The sequence below is a fragment of the Carassius auratus genome, chromosome 4 (assembly GCF_003368295.1).
Source record: "Carassius auratus strain Wakin chromosome 4, ASM336829v1, whole genome shotgun sequence".
Classification (NCBI taxonomy): Eukaryota; Metazoa; Chordata; class Actinopteri; order Cypriniformes; family Cyprinidae; genus Carassius; species Carassius auratus.
In genome coordinates, this window is record NC_039246.1 from 2,152,158 (window position 1) to 2,179,783 (window position 27,626).

At 42.5% G+C, this 27,626-nt stretch overlaps 2 protein-coding genes across 2 annotated transcripts in view; both read right to left on the reverse strand.

Moving 5' to 3' along the window:
* The window catches only part of LOC113066531 (gastrula zinc finger protein XlCGF57.1-like), a 1,043,158-nt gene that overhangs the window by 290,219 nt on the left and 725,313 nt on the right, over positions 1 to 27,626 (reverse strand). The window lies entirely within an intron of this gene.
* Positions 21,788 to 26,911, reverse strand: LOC113066586 (zinc finger protein OZF-like). Its single transcript, XM_026238500.1, has 3 exons — positions 26,847 to 26,911; positions 24,975 to 25,196; positions 21,788 to 23,500 (listed from the first exon to the last, which is right to left on the reverse strand). The coding sequence occupies exons 2-3, from the start codon at positions 25,147 to 25,149 to the stop codon at positions 22,476 to 22,478; spliced, it is 1,200 nt and encodes a 399-aa protein (XP_026094285.1). The 5' UTR covers positions 25,150 to 25,196; positions 26,847 to 26,911; the 3' UTR covers positions 21,788 to 22,475.

The window sequence follows — 27,626 nt, forward strand, 5'->3', positions numbered from 1 at the left end:
CACAAACACACATTAAAAAGTGGTATAAAAATATTTTAAATTCTGAATATAATTTTGTCAGAGCGTTAATGTCGACCCGAGAGGCGATTGCTACTTTAGAAAGTTAACTAGACGCAAGTTTGAGGTAAAATGCACTTGGGTTGTCGATGTCAAAACACTAAGCTGTAATTCAAGTAAGGAATAATTGACGACGGGCCGTTGAATTATTAGAAAAATAGGTGGTGATTCGGTCACGATGCGAAGCAGAGTCAATTATTCCACTTATACAATGCTTACCACACCTCAAGACATCGTTCAGATGTATTTAAAGGGATTCGTTCAGTTTTTTGTACTTAATCGCTATTGTGGGTTGGACTATTTCTTCCGCATCTCATCCAATGCAACTTGCTGGTTTCACAATGTCATTTTAAAGCTGGTGACAGAGGCTTGAGCCGCTCACACACAGAGAGAGAGAGAGAGAGAGAGATAGCTTGTGTGAATTACACCTGTTATTCCCTCGCTAGTGAGAAATGTCATGTGTACTTTCGGAAAATCGGCTGTCATGTTGTTTTTGTTAGTCCTGTAATTTCTGGCTTTGTTATGTGAAGTGATATGGAAGTGTAATGCAGTCAGGAGAACTGCCTGGAACTACGTTCGTCGTGCTTTTCCCAGAAAATAATATCACGCCTCAGTATGTTCATCGGCCAATCAGATTCAAGCAGTCAACAGGCCCGTTGTATAAATATTAAATAATGTTATGTCATTTGTTTACTCACGCACGCATGCACACTAAAAAAACTAAGCTGTATCTAAAGTTTTCTTTTTATTTATTATTTGTCATGTTGTTTTCTCAAATTGAGCTCCCTGACAATCTGACAGAAAAGTCTTGTTGTGGCCCAAAAATGGGTCTTTTTTAGTCTGTTTGCTCTTTAGGTTTTTTACTGGCACACGTCACTTACACATTTTGCACTTACTGCAGAGTGTTGAGACTGTTTACATATTTGTGCCCATATGTACATTTTAGGTGCTGGTTTTATTTTTGAATGAATATTTTCTAAAATTGTATGATGTTTTTGTTGAGTTATCATTACACAATACTTTTTCTGACCTTTTTGAATCTTGCCCCTGACAAATAACCCAAATTAAACAAAAACACCAAAACTAACACTAAAACTAAGCATTAAAAAAAAGAAAAAATAAACTAAACTAGCAAACCGACTTCAAATACTAATTAAAACTAAACTGAATTTGAAAACAAAAAGTCAAAACTAAGTAAAAATAAAAACGAAGAAAAATGCAAAACTATAATAGCTGTAACGGCCCTGGTTTGTAGTCTTCTGTTCGATCGCCAACAGAGTTTGCCTGTGCTTTGCATTGACTCTTGCACCACACAGACTGTCACAGATCACACTGGACTACAGTTCCCACAATGCATCTCACTGATTACATGCACATCTGAGGCCAATACACATGCTCAACAAAAGGCTCTCTCTCTTGCTCATCTGGGCCGAGTGTTGTTAGCGTTTAGCGCTTGAGAGCGTTAGCTACTTTGCAGAGCCATTTACCTTTCTGAGTTTCATTCTGTTTTTTTAGCTTTAGTTCTATCATTATAGATCTTGACTTAGTTCTTAGTTCCTATAGTTCTACTATTCTAGTTATTTCTTGTCTAAGCTTTAGTTTAATCATTCTAGTTTCATCCCGTGCCTCGACCTTCTGCCTGTCTTAGTTTTGCCTCCCTAGTTTTGACCCTATTAGAGAATGTTTGCCCCTTGACTGTTCATCACCGATGGATGGCCCCATTGGACTACCCAATTGGATATTGTTCGCAGATTGCAGATCCACGCCTTCCCATGCATCACTCTTCGTCTTGTATCCTCTGTTCCTGTTTTCCAGTGACTGATCTTAGCTTGTATTACCATGTGGTCTAATAAAGCGTTGCATTTGGATCCCCACGTTTCCTGTTCTGTTGGCTCCGTAACAGAACACTCGGCCCAACAAGGATCCAGCGACTATTCCAAAGAACTTTGGCCAGCTATGAACACAGCAATTCAGTTACTAGCTCTCAAGCAGGGAACACGATCACTTGAGGGTTACATTGATGAATATTTGGCTTTGGCTAATGGCATGGAATTACCAGACTGTATGCTGATAGACTTTTTCTATAATGGCCTTAATCATCCTTTAAAGTCAAGAATTATTCATGAGAGTCCCCGTTCGTCAGTAATTTTTTAGATGATGTTTTGTGGACCGTTGGTTCAGCGTTCACTGTGGGTGTCGCAGAGGAACGCAATCCTACTCCCACTTGTGTAATTGCGACTGTAGTTCAGGCTCACAAGATGTTGGACACAACAGCACCCCTAATGTCACAGCACATCCAGAATTAAGTCAAGACACAGCTGCACGTACAGTTTCACATCACCTTAAAATTGATTATCCAGAGTCCAGTCAAGTCTCATGTCTTCCTGAATCTATTCACATCATGCCTACTACTCCCGAGTCTTGTACGGTTACATTCATCAAAACCACAACTCTTCACTGTCCCATCGAAGGAATCTGTCTTCAGGGGCCAGAGGTTGGCATCCAGCGTGGAGGATCCACTGCTGATGTCAGCACGCAATGCTGGAATTCCCAAGTCAAGTCAATCTAGTCATCCTGATCATGAACTTATAACCCTATCTACAGTGCTTCCCACTTGGGGGGTTGCTTTATTGTGTGTTTGGGCTGCATTTACGACCACAGAACTTGCTGAGGAAATGACACCTGTTGCAGTTTCTCCAGAGGTGGAAGCATGCGTTGCAGAATCTCTCAATCCGTGGGTAGCATCCAGCACTGAACTCTCTCTGTCTCTTGCTGTCACTACTGTAGAACCTCCAGAGGTAGCGGCTATCACTGAGGTGTCAGAGATGTCATCTATTGAAAATTCATCCTGCCCTAAACCTAAGGAGTCATTATCTGAACTTCCTGTCAGCTCTGTCATGATTATCAAGGTTGAGCCTGAACTTCCTATTGATCCTGTCACTGTCATCGGGACTATTCCTCTATCATCCTGGGGGTCTTCGGACACATCTACCCTGATCTGGTGGTCTTCAGCTCTGCCGTGGGGGTATTCGGACGCATCTGCCCTGATCTGGTGGTCTTCAGCTCCGCCGTGGGGGTCTTCGGACGCATCTGCCCTGATCTTGTATTACCATGTGGTCATATTTTATTCAAAATGGTTAAATGCCTAAATCCTTTCACTATTTTGTGTATTGTTTGAAGCCAAGATGGCTACTGAAAAGAGGGAGAGATGATTCAGGGAGGAAGCAAAGGACAGCACTTCACTGCAGGGTTGGCTGCAAAAAAGCCAACCAGCAGGTGAGACAGAGATTTTGCACTGTGATAAAGATGACATGACACGGTGTAGGCGAATTGATTAATTAATCAGACTCATATTTTAGCCTACTAATGGCAATGTTTAATGAGGAGGAGCAGTCACAAGCCTCCAGTCTATGTGAGGAAAATGTGGACCAGGAGAAGGCACATAGGGCAGGTAGGCCTAAGTGATGATCACCAGGACAGACTGGCAAAATAGGGAAATGATAGATGAGCAAGAAGATGAGATGAGGAAGATGAGAGCATCAACGAGGGAAGATATTGAGATGGCAAGTCGGGCAGAGTCAACGAATGAGGAAAGATTTCAGAGCAGGACAGGATGGAAGTCTGTAGGGATAAACTTGTGGAGGCAGGCCAAAGTGAAGATTAAGGAGCACCACAGCAGTGAATTGCATATGCTAAGCATGATTAGGTGGAATACCTTTCCAAAAGATACACTGCAGAGGGCTTTTGCAGTAGCTGATTCTCAGATGGAAGCAGCCAAAGAAAGGGAGAGGCAGAAAAACAGAGAGATTGTGTTACGTTAAATTGACATCACAATATATCTGGCAAAACAAGCTTTGGCCTTTAGGGGAAATGAAAAAGACTTGTCAAGTTCAAATAAAGGAAATTTTCTGAACCTGATGGATTTGCTTGGCCAATATGACAGTGTACTCCGGCTTCATCTTGATGCAGTCAAGGAAAAACAAGCATCAAACCAAAGGTGCCAGGTGTCTCTCCTGTCCAATAAGACACAAAACGACCTCATAAAAGCACTTAGTCTTTATGTGAAACCAATCATACAGAAGGAAGTGACAGAAGCATCACAATTTTCTATTTTGCTGGACGAGACAACTGATGTGTCACATATTGAGCAGGTGTCCTTTGTTGTGCGGTATGTTCACAACATAACTTTAAAGGAACACTTTGTCCAACTATGTGATGTCGAATCAACAACGGGAGAGGCACTGGAGAATGTAGTGATGAAGCTACTTGAGCAAAACAACTTTAACATTCAAGATGTCTGTGGACAGGGATATGATGGAGCTGCCAATATGAGTGGACACTACAACGGGCTGCAGTCCCAGATTCAGAGACACAATGAGAGAGCATTATATGTGCACTGCCAGGCACATCGTTTAAATCTTATGTTAGTTGAGAGTGCAAAATCCAACAAGCACTTTATGGATTTCTTCAGTCGTTGAGAGGCTGTACACGTTCATTGCCAACTCTACAATGTGCCATGCTGCATTTGTGGATACTCAAAAAGCCATGAATCCAGACCAATGTGTCTTTGAACTACAGAGGCTTTGAGACACCTGGTGGAGCTGCAGGGAAGATGCTTTAAAGACAAATAGGAAGTTCCTCCTTGCTGCACTACAGTACTTGAGAAATCTGAGAGAGTGTGACCCCCTCGATCTGGCTGCAGGAGAAGCTAAAAGCCTGTTGAGCAGCATAGATTTTGAATTTTTGCTGTGTCTTGAAATAGCAACACCAGTGTTCATGGAGATATCAGTTGCCTCAAAAGTACTCCAGCAGGATGACCTGGACTTGGCTGCTGCTTACTCTGTGTTAAATGGTGTCTTAAAAAAAGTAGTGGAACTGAGGAAAGACAGCCTATTCTCACAAATATACAACGCTGCCACAACAATTGCAGAGGAAAATGACATAAGCATTCCCACAAATATTCCAGGTAGACAAAGAAAAGTTCCTGCAAAGCTGAAATACACTTCCAAATCAGCAAGAGAAGATGATGCAGTCCAGACCTTGGAGGAATATTACAGGGTAAGGACATACTATACCTTTCTGGACAGATTGAGACAGGAGCTTGAGAGAAGATTTTGCGGGAAAGGGAAGACTCGGGACAGTGATGTCACTGCAGAGACTCTCTGACCCAGGGCAGTGGAAAGATATTGGCCAAGGTGTTGATACAGCACATTCACTTTATGTGTTTTATGGACTTCAGGGAGAAGAGACCAACCTTCAAACAGAGCTGAGAGTCTTCCATGCATCTTACAAGTGTCCCAAGAGGACAGTCAAGTCTATGCTTGAAAAAGAATGCTAACCTCATATTCCCCACACTATTCAAACTATGTATGTGCAGTAGAGATCATGAGCTGGAGCCCAATAATAAGCACAGGGTCTATGGAATGTCAAAGTTGACAAAATAAATAAACACAAATAAATATGGAGAAATGTAAAAAGCTAAAATTATGTTTAGAAATAATATTTCTGTAACTATTTCAACATTTCTTTGTCTATGTGGTAATAAAAATATAGTCATAACTCCAAGGAGAATGCTCAGAAATGCAGTGTAACAACTCATAAGACTTCACAATAAATGACAAACCAAAACAAGGCTTATTTTATATAAGTTTCAACAACAACAACAACATTATGGAGACCATACATACTCTTTTTCCTAGACATGTACTCTCTTGGACCTACAAAAATTAATTTCTTAGTGGCCCAAAATGTCCAGGATTCAGGTGTTTTCATAATCCTGCTCCGCTGAATCTATGACCATTTCCTGCCTGCTCCTGCAACATGTGTTACGCTCTCACATTTTTTGTGTCCACTCCTTTAAGCATTCTAATATTGTGTATAATTTTAGTGCATCAGGGAGCCGCTATCAGGACGTGGTGTATTAAAATATTTTTGAATGAACATTTAAATCCAGCGCAGCGTCAGTTCAGTCAGGCCACGGAGGCAAGGCTGTGAACAGCTGATGCGGTCAGCTGTCAAATCGCGCCAATCACCACTTCTGTCCTATTAGACACAGGACATATATATACGTGGCACTACTGCTTGGTAAGTATGCTCAACTGCTCGCAACCCTCCCTCCCTCCCCATTATAAGCATGAACACATTACTGCGCACCTTCTGGCTGTCGTCTTGTTTGTTTCAGATCACTAAGGCTGCCAAAAATCTTGGCTGGCATGGACCTCATTGCAGAGAGACACCCATCTTCATAACCAGGCTACAGGATAGACGTCCCACTGCCACATCTATATGATTATCACCGTTTGCTTTAAGACTTTATTATAAGTCTTAATTATAATGTATTTCTAAATTCATGGTTCCGGGGGGTTAATGTTAAAGCTCTTTTATGTCCAGTTATTCTGGGAGCAAGAACCCCCATAAGGAACCATACCGCCAAAGATAAATTGTGTTCAATAAACTCAAGTAAACTTGCCAAAGTGGTTCCTGTCTGAAATATGTTTCTATTTCGTGATCACAGGCATTCTGTGTAAAGGGAGCATATTTTAAAAGATCAGATATTTGTCAATGAGCAAATAATCTAGCCGTTCATGTGCAATCAGTGTGGAAAGTGTTTCAGATACATACAGCTTTAATCATCACATAAGGATTCACTCTGGAGAAACCGGTTTCACTGAAAAGTAACATCTTAAGGATCAAGTAAAAACTCACACCAGAGAGAAGCCTTACAAGTGTCTTCAGTGTGAGAAGAGTTAAGATGATGGAGGTTTAGAGAGAGAAGTAATTTCAACAATCACCTGCTTTACAGAAAAATACTTAAAAACTACACTTAAATACATACTTAATAACTAAACTTGAGGATTCTTAATTTAAAGTCTAAATATGTTTGGCCTCAACTTGAATTTGAACTCAACATTTACAGAGAGAATGAACCCTTGTCCTGTCCTGTCACTGCTACTGAGGCCGTCTATGAACCCTCGTCCTGTCACTGCTACGGAGGCCGTCTATGAACCCTCGTCCTGTCACTGCTACTGAGGCCGTCTATAAACCCTCGTCCTGTCCTATCACTGCTACTGAGGCCGTCTATGAACCTTCGTCCTGTCCTGTCACTGCTACTGAGGCCGTCTATGAACCCTCTTCCTGTCCTGTCACTGCTACTGAGGCCGTCTATGAACCCTCGTCCTGTCCTGTCACTGCTACGGAGGCCGTCTATGAACCCTTGTCCTGTCCTGTCACTGCTACGGAGGCCGTCTATGAACCCTCGTCCTGTCCTGTCACTGCTACTGAGGCCGTCTATGAACCCTCGTCCTGTCCTGTCACTGCTACGGAGGCCGTCTATGAACCCTCGTCCTGTCCTGTCACTGCTACTGAGGCCGTCTATGAACCCTCGTCCTGTCCTGTCACTGCTACTGAGGCCATCTATGAACCCTCGTCCTGTCCTGTCACTGCTACTGAGGCCGTCTATGAACCCTCGTCCTGTTCTGTCACTGCTACGGAGGCCGTCTATGAACCCTCGTCCTGTCCTGTCACTGCTACTAAGGCCGTCTATGAACCCTCATCCTGTCCTGTCACGGCTACGGAGGCCGTCTGTGAACCCTGGTCCTGTAACTGCTACGGAGGCCGTCTATGAACCCTCGTCCTGTTCTGTCAAGGCTACGGAGGCCGACTACCCTCGTCCTGTCCTGTCACTGCTACTAAGGCCGTCTATGAACCCTCGTCCTGTCCTGTCACGGCTACGGAGACCGTCTGTGAACCCTGGTCCTGTCACTGCTACGGAGGCCGTCTATGAACCCTCGTCCTGTTCTGTCACTGCTACGGAGGCCGTCTACCCTCATCCTGTCCTGTCACTGCTACTAAGGCCGTCTATGAACCCTCGTCCTGTCCTGTCACTGCTACTGAGGCCGTCTATGAACCCTCGTCCTGTCCTGTCACTGCTACTGAGGCCGTCTATGAACCCTCGTCCTGTTCTGTCACTGCTACGGAGGCCGTCTATGAACCCTCGTCCTGTCCTGTCACTGCTACTAAGGCCATCTATGAACCCTCGTCCTGTCCTGTCACGGCTACGGAGGCCGTCTGTGAACCCTGGTCCTGTCACTGCTACGGAGGCCGTCTATGAACCCTCGTCCTGTTCTGTCACGGCTACGGAGGCCGTCTGTGAACCCTCGTGCATGTCACTGCTACGGAGGCCGTCTGTGAACCCTGGTCCTGTCACTGCTACGGAGGCCGTCTATGAACCCTCGTCCTGTCCTGTCACTGCTACTGAGGCCGTCTATGAACCCTCGTCCTGTCCTGTCACGGCTACGGAGGCCGTCTGTGAACCCTGGTCCTGTCACTGCTACGGAGGCCGTCTATGAACCCTCGTCCTGTTCTGTCACGGCTACGGAGGCCGTCTGTGAACCCTCGTGCATGTCACTGCTACGGAGGCCGTCTGTGAACCCTGGTCCTGTCACTGCTACTGAGGCCGTCTATGAACCCTCGTCCTGTCCTGTCACTGCTACTGAGGCCGTCTATGAACCCTCGTCCTGTTCTGTCACTGCTATGGAGGCCGTCTATGAACCCTCGTCCTGTCCTGTCACGGCTACGGAGGCCGTCTATAAACCCTTGTCCTGTCACTGCTACTAAGGCCGTCTATGAACCCTCGTCCTGTTCTGTCACAGCTACGGAGGCCGTCTGTGAACCCTCGTCCTGTCACTGCTACGGAGGCCGTCTATGAACCCTCGTCCTGTCCTGTCACTGCTACTGAGGCCGTCTATGAACCCTCGTCCTGTTCTGTCACTGCTACGGAGGCCGTCTGTGAACCCTCGTCCTGTCACTGCTACGGAGGCCGTCTATGAACCCTCGTCCTGTCCTGTCACTGCTACTGAGGCCGTCTATGAACCCTCGTCCTGTTCTGTCACTGCTACGGAGGCCGTCTATGAACCCTCGTCCTGTCACTGCTACGGAGGCCGTCTATGAACCCTCGTCCTGTCACTGCTACGGAGGCCGTCTATAAACCCTCGTCCTGTCCTGTCACTGCTACTGAGGCCGTCTATGAACCCTCGTGCTGTCACTGCTACTGAGGCCGTCTATGAACCCTCGTCCTGTTCTGTCACTGCTACTGAGGCCGTCTATGAACCCTCGTCCTGTTCTGTCACTGCTACGGAGGCCGTCTATGAACCCTCGTCCTGTCCTGTCACTGCTACTGAGGCCGTCTATGAACCCTCGTCCTGTCCTGTCACTGCTACTGAGGCCGTCTATGAACCCTCGTCCTGTCACTGCTACTGAGGCCGTCTATGAACCCTTGTCCTGTCACTGCTACTGAGGCCGTCTATGAACCCTCGTCCTGTTCTGTCACGGCTAAGGAGGCCATCTGTGAACCCTTGTCCTGTCACGCCTATGGAGGTCTTCTGTGAACCCTCGTTCTGTCCTGTCACGGCTAAGGAGCCATCTGTGAACCCTTGTTCTGTCCTGTCACGCCTACGGAGGCCGTCTGTGAACTCTCGTTCTGTCCTGTCACGGCTACGGAGGCCGTCTGTGAACCCTCGTCCTGTCCTGTCATGGCTACGGAGGCCGTCTGTGAACCCTTGTTCTGTCCTTCTTGGTCTGTCTTACTTTGCTTAATGAAGTAAGCAGTAGTTTTGCTATCAAGTATGGATAAATCAGAGACTGGCTGATGGAGTTTTGGGTTGAATTTAGAGGCAACTGTAAGTTCTGAGCATGTCAGAAAACCGAAGAAAGCCAATAAAATCATGGTGATAAGGGTAAGAGTTGTATCGATCGAATGGTACACTGTGTGGAGACTATGAATACATTTTCTAAGGATGTCCAAAGTTATAGATTGTCCTGAATCTGGGCTTGATGGTTGAGAGCACTGGATTCTTTTTATTAGAAGAGAACCCTCGTCCTGTCCTGTCACTGCTACGGAGGCCGTCTATGAACCCTCGTCCTGTCACTGCTACGGAGGCCGTCTATGAACCCTCGTCCTGTCACTGCTACTGAGGCCGTCTATGAACCCTTGTCCTGTCACTGCTACTGAGGCCGTCTATGAACCCTCGTCCTGTCCTGTCACTGCTACTGAGGCCGTCTATGAACCCTCGTCCTGTCCTGTCACTGCTACGGAGGCCGTCTATGAACCCTCGTCCTGTCACTGCTACTGAGGCCGTCTATGAACCCTTGTCCTGTCACTGCTACGGAGGCCGTCTATGAACCCTCGTCCTGTTCTGTCAAGGCTACGGAGGCCGACTACCCTCGTCCTGTCCTGTCACTGCTACTAAGGCCGTCTATGAACCCTCGTCCTGTCCTGTCACGGCTACGGAGGCCGTCTGTGAACCCTGGTCCTGTCACTGCTACGGAGGCCGTCTATGAACCCTCGTCCTGTTCTGTCACTGCTACGGAGGCCGTCTACCCTCATCCTGTCCTGTCACTGCTACTAAGGCCGTCTATGAACCCTCGTCCTGTCCTGTCACTGCTACGGAGGCCATCTATGAACCCTCGTCCTGTCCTGTCACGGCTACGGAGGCCGTCTGTGAACCCTGGTCCTGTCACTGCTACGGAGGCCGTCTATGAACCCTCGTCCTGTTCTGTCACGGCTACGGAGGCCGTCTGTGAACCCTCGTGCATGTCACTGCTACGGAGGCCGTCTGTGAACCCTGGTCCTGTCACTGCTACGGAGGCCGTCTATGAACCCTCGTCCTGTCCTGTCACTGCTACTGAGGCCGTCTATGAACCCTCGTCCTGTCCTGTCACGGCTACGGAGGCCGTCTGTGAACCCTGTTCCTGTCACTGCTACGGAGGCCGTCTATGAACCCTCGTCCTGTTCTGTCACGGCTACGGAGGCCGTCTGTGAACCCTCGTGCATGTCACTGCTACGGAGGCCGTCTGTGAACCCTGGTCCTGTCACTGCTACTGAGGCCGTCTATGAACCCTCGTCCTGTCCTGTCACTGCTACTGAGGCCGTCTATGAACCCTCGTCCTGTTCTGTCACTGCTATGGAGGCCGTCTATGAACCCTCGTCCTGTCCTGTCACGGCTACGGAGGCCGTCTATAAACCCTTGTCCTGTCACTGCTACTAAGGCCGTCTATGAACCCTCGTCCTGTTCTGTCACAGCTACGGAGGCCGTCTGTGAACCCTCGTCCTGTCACTGCTACGGAGGCCTACTATGAACCCTCGTCCTGTCCTGTCACTGCTACTGAGGCCGTCTATGAACCCTCGTCCTGTTCTGTCACTGCTACGGAGGCCGTCTGTGAACCCTCGTCCTGTCACTGCTACGGAGGCCGTCTATGAACCCTCGTCCTGTCCTGTCACTGCTACTGAGGCCGTCTATGAACCCTCGTCCTGTTCTGTCACTGCTACGGAGGCCGTCTATGAACCCTCGTCCTGTCACTGCTACGGAGGCCGTCTATGAACCCTCGTCCTGTCACTGCTACGGAGGCCGTCTATAAACCCTCGTCCTGTCCTGTCACTGCTACTGAGGCCGTCTATGAACCCTCGTGCTGTCACTGCTACTGAGGCCGTCTATGAACCCTCGTCCTGTTCTGTCACTGCTACTGAGGCCGTCTATGAACCCTCGTCCTGTTCTGTCACTGCTACGGAGGCCGTCTATGAACCCTCGTCCTGTCCTGTCACTGCTACTGAGGCCGTCTATGAACCCTCGTCCTGTCCTGTCACTGCTACTGAGGCCGTCTATGAACCCTCGTCCTGTCACTGCTACTGAGGCCGTCTATGAACCCTTGTCCTGTCACTGCTACTGAGGCCGTCTATGAACCCTCGTCCTGTTCTGTCACGGCTAAGGAGGCCATCTGTGAACCCTTGTCCTGTCACGCCTACGGAGGTCTTCTGTGAACCCTCGTTCTGTCCTGTCACGGCTAAGGAGGCCGTCTGTGAACTCTCGTTCTGTCCTGTCACGGCTACGGAGGCCGTCTGTGAACCCTCGTCCTGTCCTGTCATGGCTACGGAGGCCGTCTGTGAACCCTTGTTCTGTCCTTCTTGGTCTGTCTTACTTTGCTTAATGAAGTAAGCAGTAGTTTTGCTATCAAGTATGGATAAATCAGAGACTGGCTGATGGAGTTTTGGGTTGAATTTAGAGGCAACTGTAAGTTCTGAGCATGTCAGAAAACCGAAGAAAGCCAATAAAATCATGGTGATAAGGGTAAGAGTTGTATCGATCGAATGGTACACTGTGTGGAGACTATGAATACATTTTCTAAGGATGTCCAAAGTTATAGATTGTCCTGAATCTGGGCTTGATGGTTGAGAGCACTGGATTCTTTTTATTAGAAGAGAACCCTCGTCCTGTCCTGTCACTGCTACGGAGGCCGTCTATGAACCCTCGTCCTGTCACTGCTACGGAGGCCGTCTATGAACCCTCGTCCTGTCACTGCTACTGAGGCCGTCTATGAACCCTTGTCCTGTCACTGCTACTGAGGCCGTCTATGAACCCTCGTCCTGTCCTGTCACTGCTACTGAGGCCGTCTATGAACCCTCGTCCTGTCCTGTCACTGCTACGGAGGCCGTCTATGAACCCTCGTCCTGTCACTGCTACTGAGGCCGTCTATGAACCCTTGTCCTGTCACTGCTACTGAGGCCGTCTATGAACCCTCGTCCTGTTCTGTCACGGCTAAGGAGGCCATCTGTGAACCCTTGTCCTGTCATGCCTACGGAGGTCTTCTGTGAACCCTCGTTCTGTCCTGTCACGGCTAAGGAGCCATCTGTGAACCCTTGTTCTGTCCTGTCACGCCTACGGAGGCCGTCTGTGAACTCTCGTTCTGTCCTGTCACGGCTACGGAGGCCGTCTGTGAACCCTCGTCCTGTCCTGTCATGGCTACGGAGGCCGTCTGTGAACCCTTGTTCTGTCCTTCTTGGTCTGTCTTACTTTGCTTAATGAAGTAAGCAGTAGTTTTGCTATCAAGTATGGATAAATCAGAGACTGGCTGATGGAGTTTTGGGTTGAATTTAGAGGCAACTGTAAGTTCTGAGCATGTCAGAAAACCGAAGAAAGCCAATAAAATCATGGTGATAAGGGTAAGAGTTGTATCGATCGAATGGTACACTGTGTGGAGACTATGAATACATTTTCTAAGGATGTCCAAAGTTATAGATTGTCCTGAATCTGGGCTTGATGGTTGAGAGCACTGGATTCTTTTTATTAGAAGAGAAGTTTGAGAATTATTTATTTCAGGGGCGGGGAAGCCAGATTAGTTAGTGGAAAAAATACAATGTCACTAAAGCCACATTTCCACCACAGGAACTTTACCCAGGAACTAGGGACTTTGGGCTGGTACTCGGTGTGTTTCCACCGCAGGAACCAGGAACCAAATAAAGTTTCGGGTAAAAAAATGCCCCTCAGAAAGTCCCTGCTGGCGAGGTGGTACTTTTTCAAAGTTCCGGAACTTTTGGGGGCGGGATTTGGGCGCTAAACATCCTGATTGGTTGAGTTCACGCAGTATTGTGATTTCAACCACTACTTATTCAGATCATTTTCAAAATATTACGGTTATTGTGTCAAAACATGATATGTTTTGTATTTCTTCCATTTCTGAATAATTGCACCAACAGTTGTCTCCTTATCACCAAGAATCTTGCTGATGGTCTTGTGGCAACAAGATTTTCAACAAGCAACAGTGGCAATTCCATTAATGGGGCAACTTACAAGCAAATCATCCTTGACATTACTCCCAAAACTGCTTCCATTGGGCTTCATGTGGTTAATGTCACCGCCGACATGGGAAAACCTAATCAGGCAATGTGGAAGGCCTTTGTAGTGCCTCAAAATGAAACTGTCTAGCGAGATCATAGAGGAGATCATATGTCCCACATCTAATTAAGAACATAAAGAGTGCCCTTTACTTATTTTTAAGTAAAGAATGTGCAATGGATACAGTGCAATTCTTGTCATAAGTCTAATCCTGAACATTCTGTGTGAAGCCAACTAAGTGATGTAGGCAATGAAGAATCATTTAACTGTGGATGCCACATGAAACCGCCCTACTGTTTTAAAAGCATGATGCCATAACTACATTTTTATTTTGGAACAAGGGATGTAGTGAAAAAGGGGATGTTGAATCTACCTTGATGAGGAGGAGATTCAAGTAAATGTTCTAATTTACAAAATAAAGCAACAATGATATATTAATTAACATGTTGTTAATGTGATGTTTGTATTTACAATTTTTGGATTTCTGGATTCACAGAAACTTGCAGAAGACCTTAAAGGGGGGGTGAAATGCTATTTCATGCATACTGAGTTTTTTACACTGTTAAAGAGTTGGATTCCCATGCTAAACATGGACAAAGTTTCAAAAATTAAGTTGTACGTTTGAAGGAGTATTTCTGTTCCAAAAATACTCCTTCCGGTTTGTCACAAGTTTCGGAAAGCTTTTTTCGAGTATGGCTCTGTGTGACGTTAGATGGAATGGAATTTCCTTATATGGGTCCTGAGGCACTTCTGCCGGAAGAGAGCGCGCTCCCGTATAGTAGAGCACTGAGAGCACAACAGACTTCACTGATCAGAGCGAGAGCATCACCAAATGTCACAAAAGAAGTGTGTTTTTGGTTGCCAGGGCAAGACAACCCTGCACAGATTACCAAAAGAGAAACAGCATTAAGGGACCAGTGGATGGAGTTTATTTTTACAGAGCATCAACGGAGTTGTGCAAGTGTTTGTGTTTGTTCTCTGCATTTCGAAGATGCTTGTTTTACAAACAAGGCCCAGTTTGACGACGGATTTGCACATCGTTTATTTCTTAAGGATAATGCAGTCCCAACGAAAAAGGGTCATGATCGTGTGTTGGAACCGCAGGTGGTGAGTAAAACTTAAAATATCTCTGCCTCCTTGTTAGTGCGTCCCCTCCCCATGCCGGAGACCCAGGTTCGAGCCCCGCTCGGAGCGAGTCGTTGCTGCTGCTGCTCTCGTTCAGTTTCAGCCTCGGGATCTGATTCTGGATCATAAATAAGCGGCTGAATCTGACTGTAAGCCATGGTTTATTTTGGATGATGGTTTTTTCCTCAAGGTAATGTCACAGCTTCCACATGCTCTCAACGCAAAAGCCTACTCGCGCTCGTGATTCTTTAGCTCCGCCCACACGTCACGCCTCCAGTCGGTCGTGTTTTTCCGGGAAAAATCGGTACAGACTATCTTTCTCTTATGAATATAATAAAACTAAAGACTTTTTGGAGTTATGAAGGATGCAGTACTACTCTATAGGTACTCAAGATTAACAGGAGATTGAGTGAAAACGAGCATTTCACCCCCCCTTTAAAAGTGGGCTGTTGTGATCAAATTGAATGTATTTTAAGCATCACCCCAATTTCAAATGTATACAGCACAGGAATATCTTATCAGTATTTTAAACAAAAACATTTTATTTTATAATTTATTCTTCACAAAGGTTAATGTTATTATTAATGCATTATAATAAAAAATATTGTGATAATACATAATTAGTTTTGTAAAACATAAAATAAGATGTGTAATATAAATACAAATATAAAGTATAATAATATTTTTGCTCTGCATATACAGATAACAGCCATAATAGATAAAGTGGATACTGTACTGGGCCGTAAAAAGACAGACTTTGAAGATATTTAATTTAATTTAGATGTGATGACACCTGAGCTATTGTTTTTTTCTCTTGTTACTTATTGCATTTTGTTGAAGAATAGTTCATGCTAAGTCCTTTATATTCTAAAGGTAACCCTGTGCTTCCAAAAAAATAATAATAACTTGAAGGATTTAACCAATATCAAGCAGAAAAGGCTTTAAGTCACTTTTTTTTAAGGGAAGACTACTTTGTCACATGCCCTAAAAGTCATTAAGTAATTATATATTAGATATACTTAGAAACAAGTTTCAAGTACATTTTCTTTTATAAACAACCATTTGTTGTTTTAAAGGGCTAACTTTTGCCATTGCTAGGCACTTGTCATGACTTTGGATTTCCTTTCTAACACAGTATATAGAATATTTACAACTTTACAACCTGTAGACTAATACATAGTATAAAGTACATTTCATAATAATAAATGTAAAATTAACAGTAATAACATTCAAGGCTTCATTAGGTGAAGAATAAAGATATAAAGGTGAGATTGGAATTTTCTTCTGTTCCTATAAACATGGGAATTATGAACACAAAGACATATACAGCCATCATCATGACAAGGTAATACACAGTTCATGTCCCCTTTAAAATAACATGGGGTTTTAGTACAAAGTGAATGCTGTTTACACATGATTAGGTGTGTAACGATAAATCAATTCATCTAATGTGTTGCAATTCTCTCTGAAATCAATTCTGAGCTTAGTTTTGACAGCTGATTGCACTGCATTCTTTAGAAACAGCTTGCTTTCAGTTCCACACACACAAACACACACACACACACACACCACTTAACCACAACTTAAAATAATCATTCATAAAGTTCAAAAAGGTTTAAGTGAATTACAAGAGTGTTAACATTACTCTTGCATCATACAAGCAGAGGTGCAGGTATATTTAACCACTCAGTTGAACGCACATGTTCTTCTTCATAAGCATTTGAGTGAGCGGTTAAAAACTAGCCTAAAGTGCCATCTGCTGTTCAACACTGAATTCAGAATCAATTCAAGAGAGAATCAAGATGCATTAGGAAAAATCACAGAATCGATCCATTAACCGATTTATCATTACACTCCTGATTATGATACGGTTAAAAACACTTTACAGATGCTGGTCATAAATAAATACATAAAAAATGAATAAATGAATATACCCTTAATTCTACACATCTTCAATAGCCAAATTAGCACTGATAATGTATTTATGGTATAGCCATAACTTTCACTCTTCCTAATAAAGTTAGATCAGTTAATGGTTGAAGAAAAATTTAGCAATTGTAGATTTTTTATAAAAACTCTTGTGCCAATTAGTTTTTGACTCATTAAGGATTCAGAAAGTGTAATAAAATATGAAGTGTGGATCTTAGTGTGGCGATTGGGTTCGGAAACAGGGACACCAAATAAATAAACCAACTACGCCACCCTGGGGGCTTATTACCAGGGAAGCACCCTCGACAAACTAGGAGCACATAAAGATTACAGGCTATTTTCCCCCCAGACCTGTTGCTTTCCGTGTTTCCACCGCGGCCTAAAGTACTGGGAAGATTAGGCAAATAGTCGGTCTCTTTCATTTTGGGTAAATCTAACAGGTAATCTTTTGTCTGTATTCAATTTATCTATATGTTCAAATGAAAATAAAAAGAGGCAAATGATATATTTTTCATTATAATGGCTGTATATATATATACACATTTCCCTGAATTAAGTACATTACTGTGGCTAATATTATTATGTTTAAATGAAAAACGAAAGGAGGCAGTTGTATTTGATTTCCTATCCTATTTTGTTTTATTGTAAATATCAGTGTTGAGTACTCGAGACTCGGACTCGGTCTCAAGACCGTATTTTAATGGTTTCGGTCTTGTCATGGACTCGTGTGCATTTTGACTCGGTATTGACTCGGACTCGAACATATTAGGAATCGGACTTATGCCCGAGTCCACTCGAGTCCCAATCACAATATTTCATGATTATTACTGTATGTTAATGTTTATTTAAATTGATGTATGTTTGAGACATCCAATGACTGGTGATTTTCTTTTGACGTGAGACGTTAGGCCAACAACACACTGGATGCGTGGAGCAAGCGTCTCAGCTGTGTGGCGTGTCTGTTTTTAATTCGGCTCCCATGTTAATAGGTTATATCTTGCAGACTGCCTGAGTGAGACGCGCGTAAAACCCGTGCATGCTAGAAATAGAACCGACGCATATTTTTCACGCAACACGCGTGCATGTTTGAAGCGTTTCCTCGCAAAATATACTAGGAATATATGTTTATATGTCATTTTGTACACAAATACATATTAATTCATGACATTTTGATATTTGAAAGTCTATAGGTTGGCATGAATTCAGATATAAATGTAATTTAAAAAATAAATTAATAATGAACGATTTTCAAATATTGCACCTGTCAAACATACTCTATTGTGCTGTCAATACTGTTGACAGTGTCCTATCAGTAGGTGTGTTAAAAAAAAAAAAAAAAAAAAAAGTTGATGTTGTCATGAAGACAAGAGCCTGGTCTGTCGGCGGTCTCCCTCTATGTCTCCTACAGCAGCAGCAGCGCGCCAAGCGCCGCATGCAGGCACGCTTCTGGTGTGTAAACACAGAAAACGCGAAGCAGCCACCACCTTTCTGGCACGCAGTAGAGACGCCACGCAGCCAGTGTGTCACCGGCCTTAAGTTACCCTCCTGCCATCCGCCTGTAGTGATCCCGCTTTCCAGAAAGCCACATTGCTACATTATTTCTCTCAACTGTGTTATTTTTACAAAGTAGGACAAAATGGTCACAGAAAAAAAACTAATATCGTTTAATTAAATTATATAATGAATACAGACACAGACTGACTGTCTCAACACTAAACATCTCCCCCCAAAAACATGTCTGACAGAATGCATTGAACTTATATGGCATTTCATCCAGCTTTCTTCCCCTGGCACATACACACTTTTGCATGAAATTTTCCTGGACAGTCAGTCGGCTCTTGTGTGTATGCCCTCCGTAACTAAAAAAAAACTTGGACTAGTGCGTATTTTACCCTGCATTAAAACGCACCAGCCAGTGAAATTAGCATTAGATTAGAAAGTGATAAAATGGTAACTGTTGTCAGTCCCCGCTTCCTCTGCGCCAGTAGAGAGTGTTTTTAGTCGGGGTGGATTGATCATGAGACCACATCGTGGTTGGTTGTGTAGCAGGATGGTCTCCTCACTTATTTTTTTGAAAAGTAATTATGCCCATCTGTAATCTTCACAACATCTAAAATGCACATAATCCAAGACATTGTAAGGATATTAGCAGTCATTAGTTAAGCTTCAAGGTTAAAGTTATGTAAAAGCTGTTACAGTTGAACATTTACAGGTATAGTGGTACAGTAATGTTACTTGTGCTAGAAAGGTTATATGGATGTGTATAGTGGTACAACGATGTTATGTGAAAATGAGCACTTAATATTGACAAGTTACAATTCATAATACTAATAAAATTACCTTTACACCACATACTATGTGGCCCTTTTACCCTTTATTGTTTCCACCAAACATTTTACATACTCTTGAAGATTTCTTTAGGTCTTGTCAAAGATCCAATCTCTCTGGTCTCGGTTTTGACTTGGACTCGACCCTTTCTGAACTCGGTCTTGACTCGGACTCGAATGAGCTGGTCTCGACTACAACACTGGTAAATATACAGAGAGGAAAATTGTAGTCGCCAAGGCGAGCTGACCGATGTTATCACGTACACTGCTGTTTACAGAATTACCGTATTAAATGAACGTGGACATCACACCCCAGAGTCAAATGCGCAAACTCTGAACTACAGAGGATGCGAGTCTGAAATGTGCTTACTTTGTATTGAGAAACACTCGAAGACCAAATGCCTGCCTAATCTTCCTGGTACTTTAGACCGCGGAGGAAATGCAGAAAGCAACATGTCTGTGGGGCAAAAAGTTCCTGGTACAATTGTTCTGTGTAATTTCGGTGGAAACACGGCATAAGGCTACATAGCAGAACAGCACGCAGAATTGTACACTCGCAGTCATATATCCACAAAATCAGTTCAAACAGCAGTACGTAGTAATTTAGTGGTCGCTACTGGACCTCTGATCAAAGTGTCCAGTGAACGACAATGATGACCGAAACCGAAACAACCCACCATAACCTTGAACAGGCATATGAAACACACCTAGATTAAAACACAAAACAAAGAGGAAGCTCACCAAGTGGACTTGAAGTCGGACTAAAGGCATTAAATATAAAAGGTTGAATAAGCACGTCATTAGAGAACCACAAAACTCATCTGCTTTACCGGAAGCTTGCTAAACAACAAGCGCCGCCGGGTGTACGTCGATGAATTCCCCTGTCCACGATTGTCGCATTTCTCCCTCTAGTGGCTGTCGCGCAGAACTGTCAAACTGGTTGTGCAGTTACCTCGGCATATTCAACATGGTAAAAGGAGTAATTTTAATGAATATAATTAATGTAAGAATGCATCGTCACAAATCAAATGACACCCCAAAATAAAAATAGTGGGGTTTATGGGGCTAATCGACATAAATAAAGATTTTAAAATTAAAAAAATAATTATTTCACCATAATTATTCTAAAGCACCATTTCAATGAAATAATGTTTAAAGAATAATGTTAACTTGAACAACAAATAGCAAATTTTGACCTTGCGCCTGTGGTTTTGGTTAGAATGCATCACATCCGGTCGGGCGGTCGCATATAGACTAGCCACAGAAGTTCAAACATTTGAACGCCTCCGAAGCTCAATTCGGATCTGAAATTTCAGCATACGCATATGATCAGAGCTACACGCAGCTCCCACACTATTTTCCATTGCAAATATGACTTCCAGTCTGTCATTCGTTGGAGACAGTGGAAAGGCAGCTTTACACACCGTGCGGGAACGACAACAATGACATGACATCACATGTAATGCCCTCACAGGTAACATGCACCAACCACCTTTATAGTGCTCATAACTAGAGCTAAATCACCATCAAACCGAGCATTAATAGGCGGAGCGAATGCCTACTGCTACATTAGGACCACCCCTTCAGTTTAATAATGGTACGCCTCCTGTTTTATTAATCGCTTGATGATCTGAGATAATTGGTTAATGTTGGACAAAAGTGTATTTTCAGCTCTTTAAATCAAATAAGTCGTGGTATAGTGGTTAGAGAGTTTGACTTTAGGGTTGTGGGTTTGAGTCTCGGGCCGGCAATATCACGACTGAGGGGCCCCCAACTGCTCCCAGGCGGCAAGGAAGTCGACCGGAAGTTGAAGTCGGGTGGGGGCTGCCATCTTTTAGCAGAACTTCACTTGCGTTAGCATCCCATTGACTCGCATTCATTTTGACGTCACTTTGAAAGCGAATAACTTTACATCTGAGGCGTTTAAAGACTCCGTTTGTCCATTATTTATTTCTAAAGATACACGACAATGTATAAAGGGCTCCATTACCTTCTATGTTACATTATGGCCCCATATAAACAGTTTTTGTAAAAATAGGCTAATGATTGCGTCATAACCACTCGTCTCTCTGTCGCATTACCGTACAGACAGGAGGAGAAGCTCGCAGGCAAATTAAATTAATATGCCGTACTGGCGTTACATTTTAAAATACTATACAAAATAATTAATCAGAAAACTTACTCCTGCTCACTCACGACAAAGAACTCCCCGCTCAAGCTCGCCGTCTCCGCAAGATTAACGATGGCAGTTTGCACGCACAGGCACTTAGAACATTTACATCTGTCAGACAGGTTCCTGACGTCGCCAAGCTTCGTTTGAGTCTGCGCGTCAGAAACGGAAGTGCTAAAAAACGCTGAAAATGGGCTTCATTTGTCTCAGTTGAGTTCCAATGGAGTCGCTGTGTCCATTTCTTTTACTGTCTATGACTGCTCCCCAGGCGCCGCAGCATAAATGGCTGCCCACTGCTCCGGGTGTGTGTTCACGGTGTGTGTGTTCACTTCACTTTATTATTATAGATGTTTCAGAACCATGGACATCAACATAGCACCTTCAAATAGGCCAACACTGCATTGTCATGTAAACGATTTTGTAAAATTGTCATGTAGGATAAAGTAATATAACTAAACCTCGGAGAACCATAAAATTAAATTAATTACTTTGCTTCATGCTGGACAACAAATCATCATCAAATCAACATTTAATAAATCTGGAAGATAATCAGCTAAGATATGGCCCCTCTGATTGGGCCATGACTTCAAAACGGTACAGTAACCAGCAATGCAATAGCTCTTTCATTTCAAATCAGTATAGTTTACATTTACTTATATAAGGCTTTTCACAGTAAATGGTGTTTCAAAGCAACTTAACAGACAATGCAGGTTTCTTTGTTACACCACCACATTATATCCCACAACATCTGGCAAGACCAGGGACTTATGTGAGGATCCTGTTCATGGACTTCAGTTCAGCCTTCAACCCCATCATCCCAACACTCCTCCAGAACAAACTAACTGAACTTCCACACATTTTATTCTGTTGGGAAGTAGATAGTTAATCCATCAAATGTTAATTTAATATTTATTGCATTTAATATAAAGAAAAATCTCCAGCCAATCAAAAACAGGTTTGCCTTTTCACGCATCTCCTATATTTGTGCCTTAAAAATGTCAAAAAAGTTTTAAGACTCAACCCCACCATTTATTATATTTAGGACTTTTTATGAACTTATTGAAAGTGAATTAAATGCTTTTCAAAGACCCACACTTTCTCCAGACTGAGTTTAGAAATCGCTCCTTTTTCTAAACCTCTTATCACACTCAGAACATGCCAATTTCTCGCCAGAACGAGTTTCCAAATAACTCTTCAGATCTATTTGAAATGTGAAACTCGCACTGAAGATGCGTGAGAAGGCCTCTCTTTGGTGTGAACTCTCTTGTGAACCTGAAGAGCTGTTCTCTGTCTGAAACTCTTTCCACACTGTTGGCATGTGAAGGGTTTCTCTCCAGTGTGAATTCTCATGTGAGTCTCCAGGTTTGCTTTTCTCGAGCAACTCTTTCCACAGTGATGACACATAAAAGGCTTCTGTCCGATATGAGTTATTACGTGCTTCTTTAACCGTTCCCTGTCAGTGAATCTTCTTCCACACTGATGGCACATAAAGCAGCTCTCTCTTGAGTGAATCTCCATGTGTTTACGAAGGAATTCTTTACGTGCAAAACCTTTTTCACACTGATTACAGCTGTAAGGCTTCTCTCCTGTGTGAACTCTCATGTGAGCTATAAGATTTCCTTTCTGAGTCATAGTTTTTCCACACTGATTACAGGTGTATGGCTTCTCTCCGGTGTGAACTCTCATGTGAACTGCAAGACTTCCTTTCCGATTCACAGTTTTTCCACAGAGTTTGCAAGTGTACGGCTTCTCTCCGGTGTGAATTCTCATGTGAATATCAAAGGTTGCTTTATGTGGGAAACGCTTCCCACACTGACCACATTCAAATGGTTTCTCTCCAGTGTGAACCCTCATGTGGATGTAAAGGGTTCCTTTATACGTGAAGCCCATCCCACAGAGAGGGCAGGTATGGGGCTTCTCTCCGGTGTGAGTTCTCATGTGAATCTCTAGACTGGCGTTTCGTGGGAAGCTCTTTCCACACTGATGGCACATGAAAGGCTTCTCTCCAGTGTGAACTCTCATATGGATTTTAAGGTTATCTTTTTTGCTCAAAATCTTTCCACATTGTTGGCAGGTGAAACATTTTCTAGTTAGAGTCTTCCCAGCTCTTTTCTGAGAGGAAGTCTTTTCCCTCTCTGAGCAACTGAAAGATTTTTCTCCAGTTGTGAAGTCATGATGTTCCTCATGCAGATCTTTCTCTTCGGCTTCATTCAGTGCCACCAGATCTGAAGCAAAAAAAATAAATAAAGTTAACCCCAGTTTAACATCATACATCATTAGACAGCAAAACATTTAGACATTTAAAGCATCAAAACCAAGAATATAGCTGTGAGCAGAGATGAAGGGTTCCAGACGTGTAAATACCCACCAGCATCCTAGTTTTCCTCATCTACTTTGTGATCAACAAATAAGCGCTGCATGATAAATCGCATGTGATTGTGATGCACATCTCCTCAGTTAAACCGGTTCTGTGATTAATAGTACTGGTAAATCTCCATTACATACATTCAGATGGAGTGGCATTTAATACACAGAGATGTAGATCACCGACATCTACACTGTATCGTATTCGATTATGAACGCGGTTTTGCGTAGCTTGTCTGGGTCAGTGTTTTTATTAATGCCATTTATGTTTTTGTTCCTACAGCACATAGCACTAGTCAACTAAATGAGACCTATTATGCAAAATTCACTTTCACATGTTGTTTGGACACATGTGTGTTGGCAGTGTACACAAACACGCTATAATGATAACCTTCGTAACATAATTTATACATAGGACTGCTTTGAGAATGATGGTTAGTGTAAAGCAGTTTTTGCACAAAAGTTTCTCCTGAAGAATGGAGCAGTGCCAACTGTGCGTAATCCAGCTATCCCTCCAGAAGAAGTATCACACGTTCATTTTCCTGTTGCCTTTCTGAAAGACCTTCTTGGCACTCTGTAAGGCTAATGTTGCTAAAGCTACCATTGTCTGTCTGTTTTAAGTGATGCTGCCTTCCCGTGCAACCAGAATGATCGTGATCGTGAATGGGAAAGTAGGAGTTAAAACTTCATATGAAAGCAATGTGAAGTTGACTGCTGGAATTAGTGGAGCTCATAAAGTTTGTAGTACATATGCTATGGTACCATGAGTTATTTTTTTATTTATTTTTTGTTATTTTATATTTTTTATATTCTCCTGTCTGTGTAATTCAAAAAGTGCATTTTTTTATGCACAGTACAATCAGACGACTAACCCTAGCTCTTTTTGAGATGTGTTGATGCCATGAAATTTAACATATTTTTCCCTTAAAATTATAAATTTTCTTAGTTTAAACATTGCTATGCCATCTGTGTTGTATTCTGAATAAAATATTTGAAATTTCCACTGCACTCTGTTTTCATTTGTACAGCATCCCAATATTTTGGAATCAGGTTTGTAATTTTAAAGTTTAGAGAAAAAATGCCCTTTATTACAATGAGCATTTTTGAGGATGAGAAGAATAAAATACAGCAGATGTCAAGATGATCACCCACACCTGTTTTTGTTAGAATAATTGACAGAAATGAATGTTTTTCAGTTTCTAATTCAGAGATTTTGTATAACATTAAACCCAAAACTATCTAGTTATTGATTGTTTGACAAATAAACCACTGCAGATATGGACACATTTTTTATTGTCAATTTGGACATTTTATCACAAATCAAAGAAAACCAACCTGTTAGTTCCTCAGTATCTTTATGATCGACTCTGAAAGCTTCTTGACTCTGCATGTCTTCACTCTCTTCTTTAATAAACTGCATCTTTGTTTGTTCCTCAGTATCTTCACGTTTGACTCTGAATGTTTCTTCAATCTTCTTCACGTCTTCACTCTCCTCTTTAATAAACGCCATCTTTATAACAGAGTCTCGTGGATCTCAGCCATTCACCGGGAATATTTCTGTTTGTTTAAGATGAGAATTATTAGCAGAAAAAAAAATAAAAACTAGATGCAAATTAAACCTCTGGGTGTGTCTCAATCCGCTCCCTAGTTCAGTAGTTAGCACACTGATGAGGGAGAAACTTTCAGCCACAGTTGCTTTTGGGAAATGCACCTCTGATTAACTAACACTCAAAACTAGCATTGTACAGATATTTCATATGAAGTTGCAATATTTTTTTTTTGAATATGATATTGAATATGATACTTTTGGTTTATAATGTTTTGCATGTGTTGGTTTATAAATCATTACACATTTGTTGCTCTTGTTGTTTTGAGCAGTGTGCAGTGACTCCAGCACTTTAAACCATGGCCATACCATCATACTCCTCTTACTATTTCGGCAGGATCCAGTATGTGTAGGGTACATAGTCTGCAAACTTTCTGCATGCCTGAAATAGCCGGATGACCTACTATGTTTGTCAGAATCTGCTAAGGATAACTAAAGCAGACTGAAAACAGAACAGAAGCTGTGTTCAGAATGGCATACTAGCACACAACTCCTTCTATACTGCAGTATACAGTGTGTTTATACTGTGATTGGGATGTGAATGTTCTGTATGCATACATTTGCTCAAATCTGATGTACGCATGTGAAAAGAAACTGCATGGGATACCATTTCCCACAATGCAATGTTTATTTCTTTTCTTTTAAGATTTGACTTTGACCCCATTAAATCTGCCTTTTAAGTGATCTTATTTTCTTACTGTTAATTTTAAAATGCTGCACAAGCTTATTTTTTCTTCGCATAAATGCTTGACGAATTTAATTAATGGTGCATTACAATATTCTACTGTAAACTGGTTCATTTGTTCGATGACAAGTGAAATAACAAGGTTTTAGGATCATTATGTACCAAATCATATTTTCCTCTTCCTCTGAAAAGAAAGGTTTTATCTGAGAGGTTCACAGAAGCTTACACTATTAAAGTCAGAACTAGACACCTGGGGTTTACTTTGCTACTCAGTACAGTTCAAAACAAGCCCTGACATTTATCCATGCAACACATTTCTCAAAACTAGATTTAATTTGGACACTAATGTAGGTACTTTCTACCTGGAAGACACTGTATATAAGGAACATCTTTTTTACCATTGTACTATTTCTAAATCCTGTATTTGACTAGAACATTGATAAATGTGGTGACTTTATACAAAGGTAATTTATTTTTGTGTTATATTTCATCTTCATTTACCTTTATTTTATTCTATTTGTTTTATTATTAATGTTTTTATTGCATGTGGTTTGGGTTTCTTGTTCATGTGTTAACACTGGATACATGTCAACGCTTTTTTTTGATATTTTGTAAAAAAAAAAAAAAAAAAAAAAACTCCTACTCTGAAAAAGCTTATTGTAGATTGTGTACTGAGCAGTGAGCAAGTGTGTCGTTCTGAACACGTGAATAAATGGATTCAGTTTCTTAATGCTTAGTTTCTCCATCATGCCAGTGAATAATGTTATGAGAATAATAATGTAACAGAATAAAGCACTACAACGCTACATTCAATGACAAATAACTCGTTCTGCGTCGCTTGTAAAAACACATAATTGTTTGAACGCTTGAAGAGATGGAAACATTGAATGTTAAAAAACCAACACATGTTCACTACCTTTTTCAGAAAAGCTGCAGGAGCGCGACGCGTCCTTAAGACGTCACATCGCCAGACCAAAATAAAAGTCTTGTTCACACGCTTCTGTCTCCAATCACAGTACATATGACATAAGGTTTAATTATTGACAAAATGCGTATTGAAATACATGTCCAATGATTTGAAGGAAATCTACCAAAGAGAGAGTGTTCATAAAATTACAAAAAGCCTATTTTTTATTTAGAAAGTGAATAAAGTAATTTGAGTCTAGAATACCTGAAAAAGGCAAAAAAGATAAAAGATTCAGTCGAATTATTTCACAAATGTAATGAGATCAATAGTTAGTCAAGTCTTCAGTAGCATTTCTTTGAGTTGCTGCCTAGGTAGAGTGAATCAAATAACTCACTGATGAGACACAATTGACACCTGCTGAACTGCACAGAAACACGTTTGTCTTGAACTAAAACCATGTTCTAATAGTTTTGAATTATTTCTCTAAGACATCTGGAGCTGTAGACACACATGAAGGTGATGTGATGGCCAAGAAGAGAGAAGAAAAGAAGAACAAGTGAGAGACCAGGAAGAATCTATCCATCTATCTATCTATCTATCTATCTGACTGTTTCTATCTATATATCTATCTAATTGAATCTATTTATCTACCTATCTATCTATCTATATATATATAAATATATATATCAGTGATGCGAGGGTTGATCCAAAATGAGCGGGTGCCTGCGGTCATCCACAGTTACCTGCGGTTACGAGTCATCCAAAAATATTTTTTATGATATTCGGGTT

Bases quoted from the DNA above. Each gene is read 5' to 3' on its own strand.
- LOC113066586 (XM_026238500.1), bottom strand. From the start codon at position 25,149: ATGGCGTTTATTAAAGAGGAGAGTGAAGACGTGAAGAAGATTGAAGAA. The intron at 23,501-24,974 runs GTTGGTTTTCTT...TTTTTGCTTCAG, and splicing joins AGATACTGAGGAACTAACAG to ATCTGGTGGCACTGAATGAA.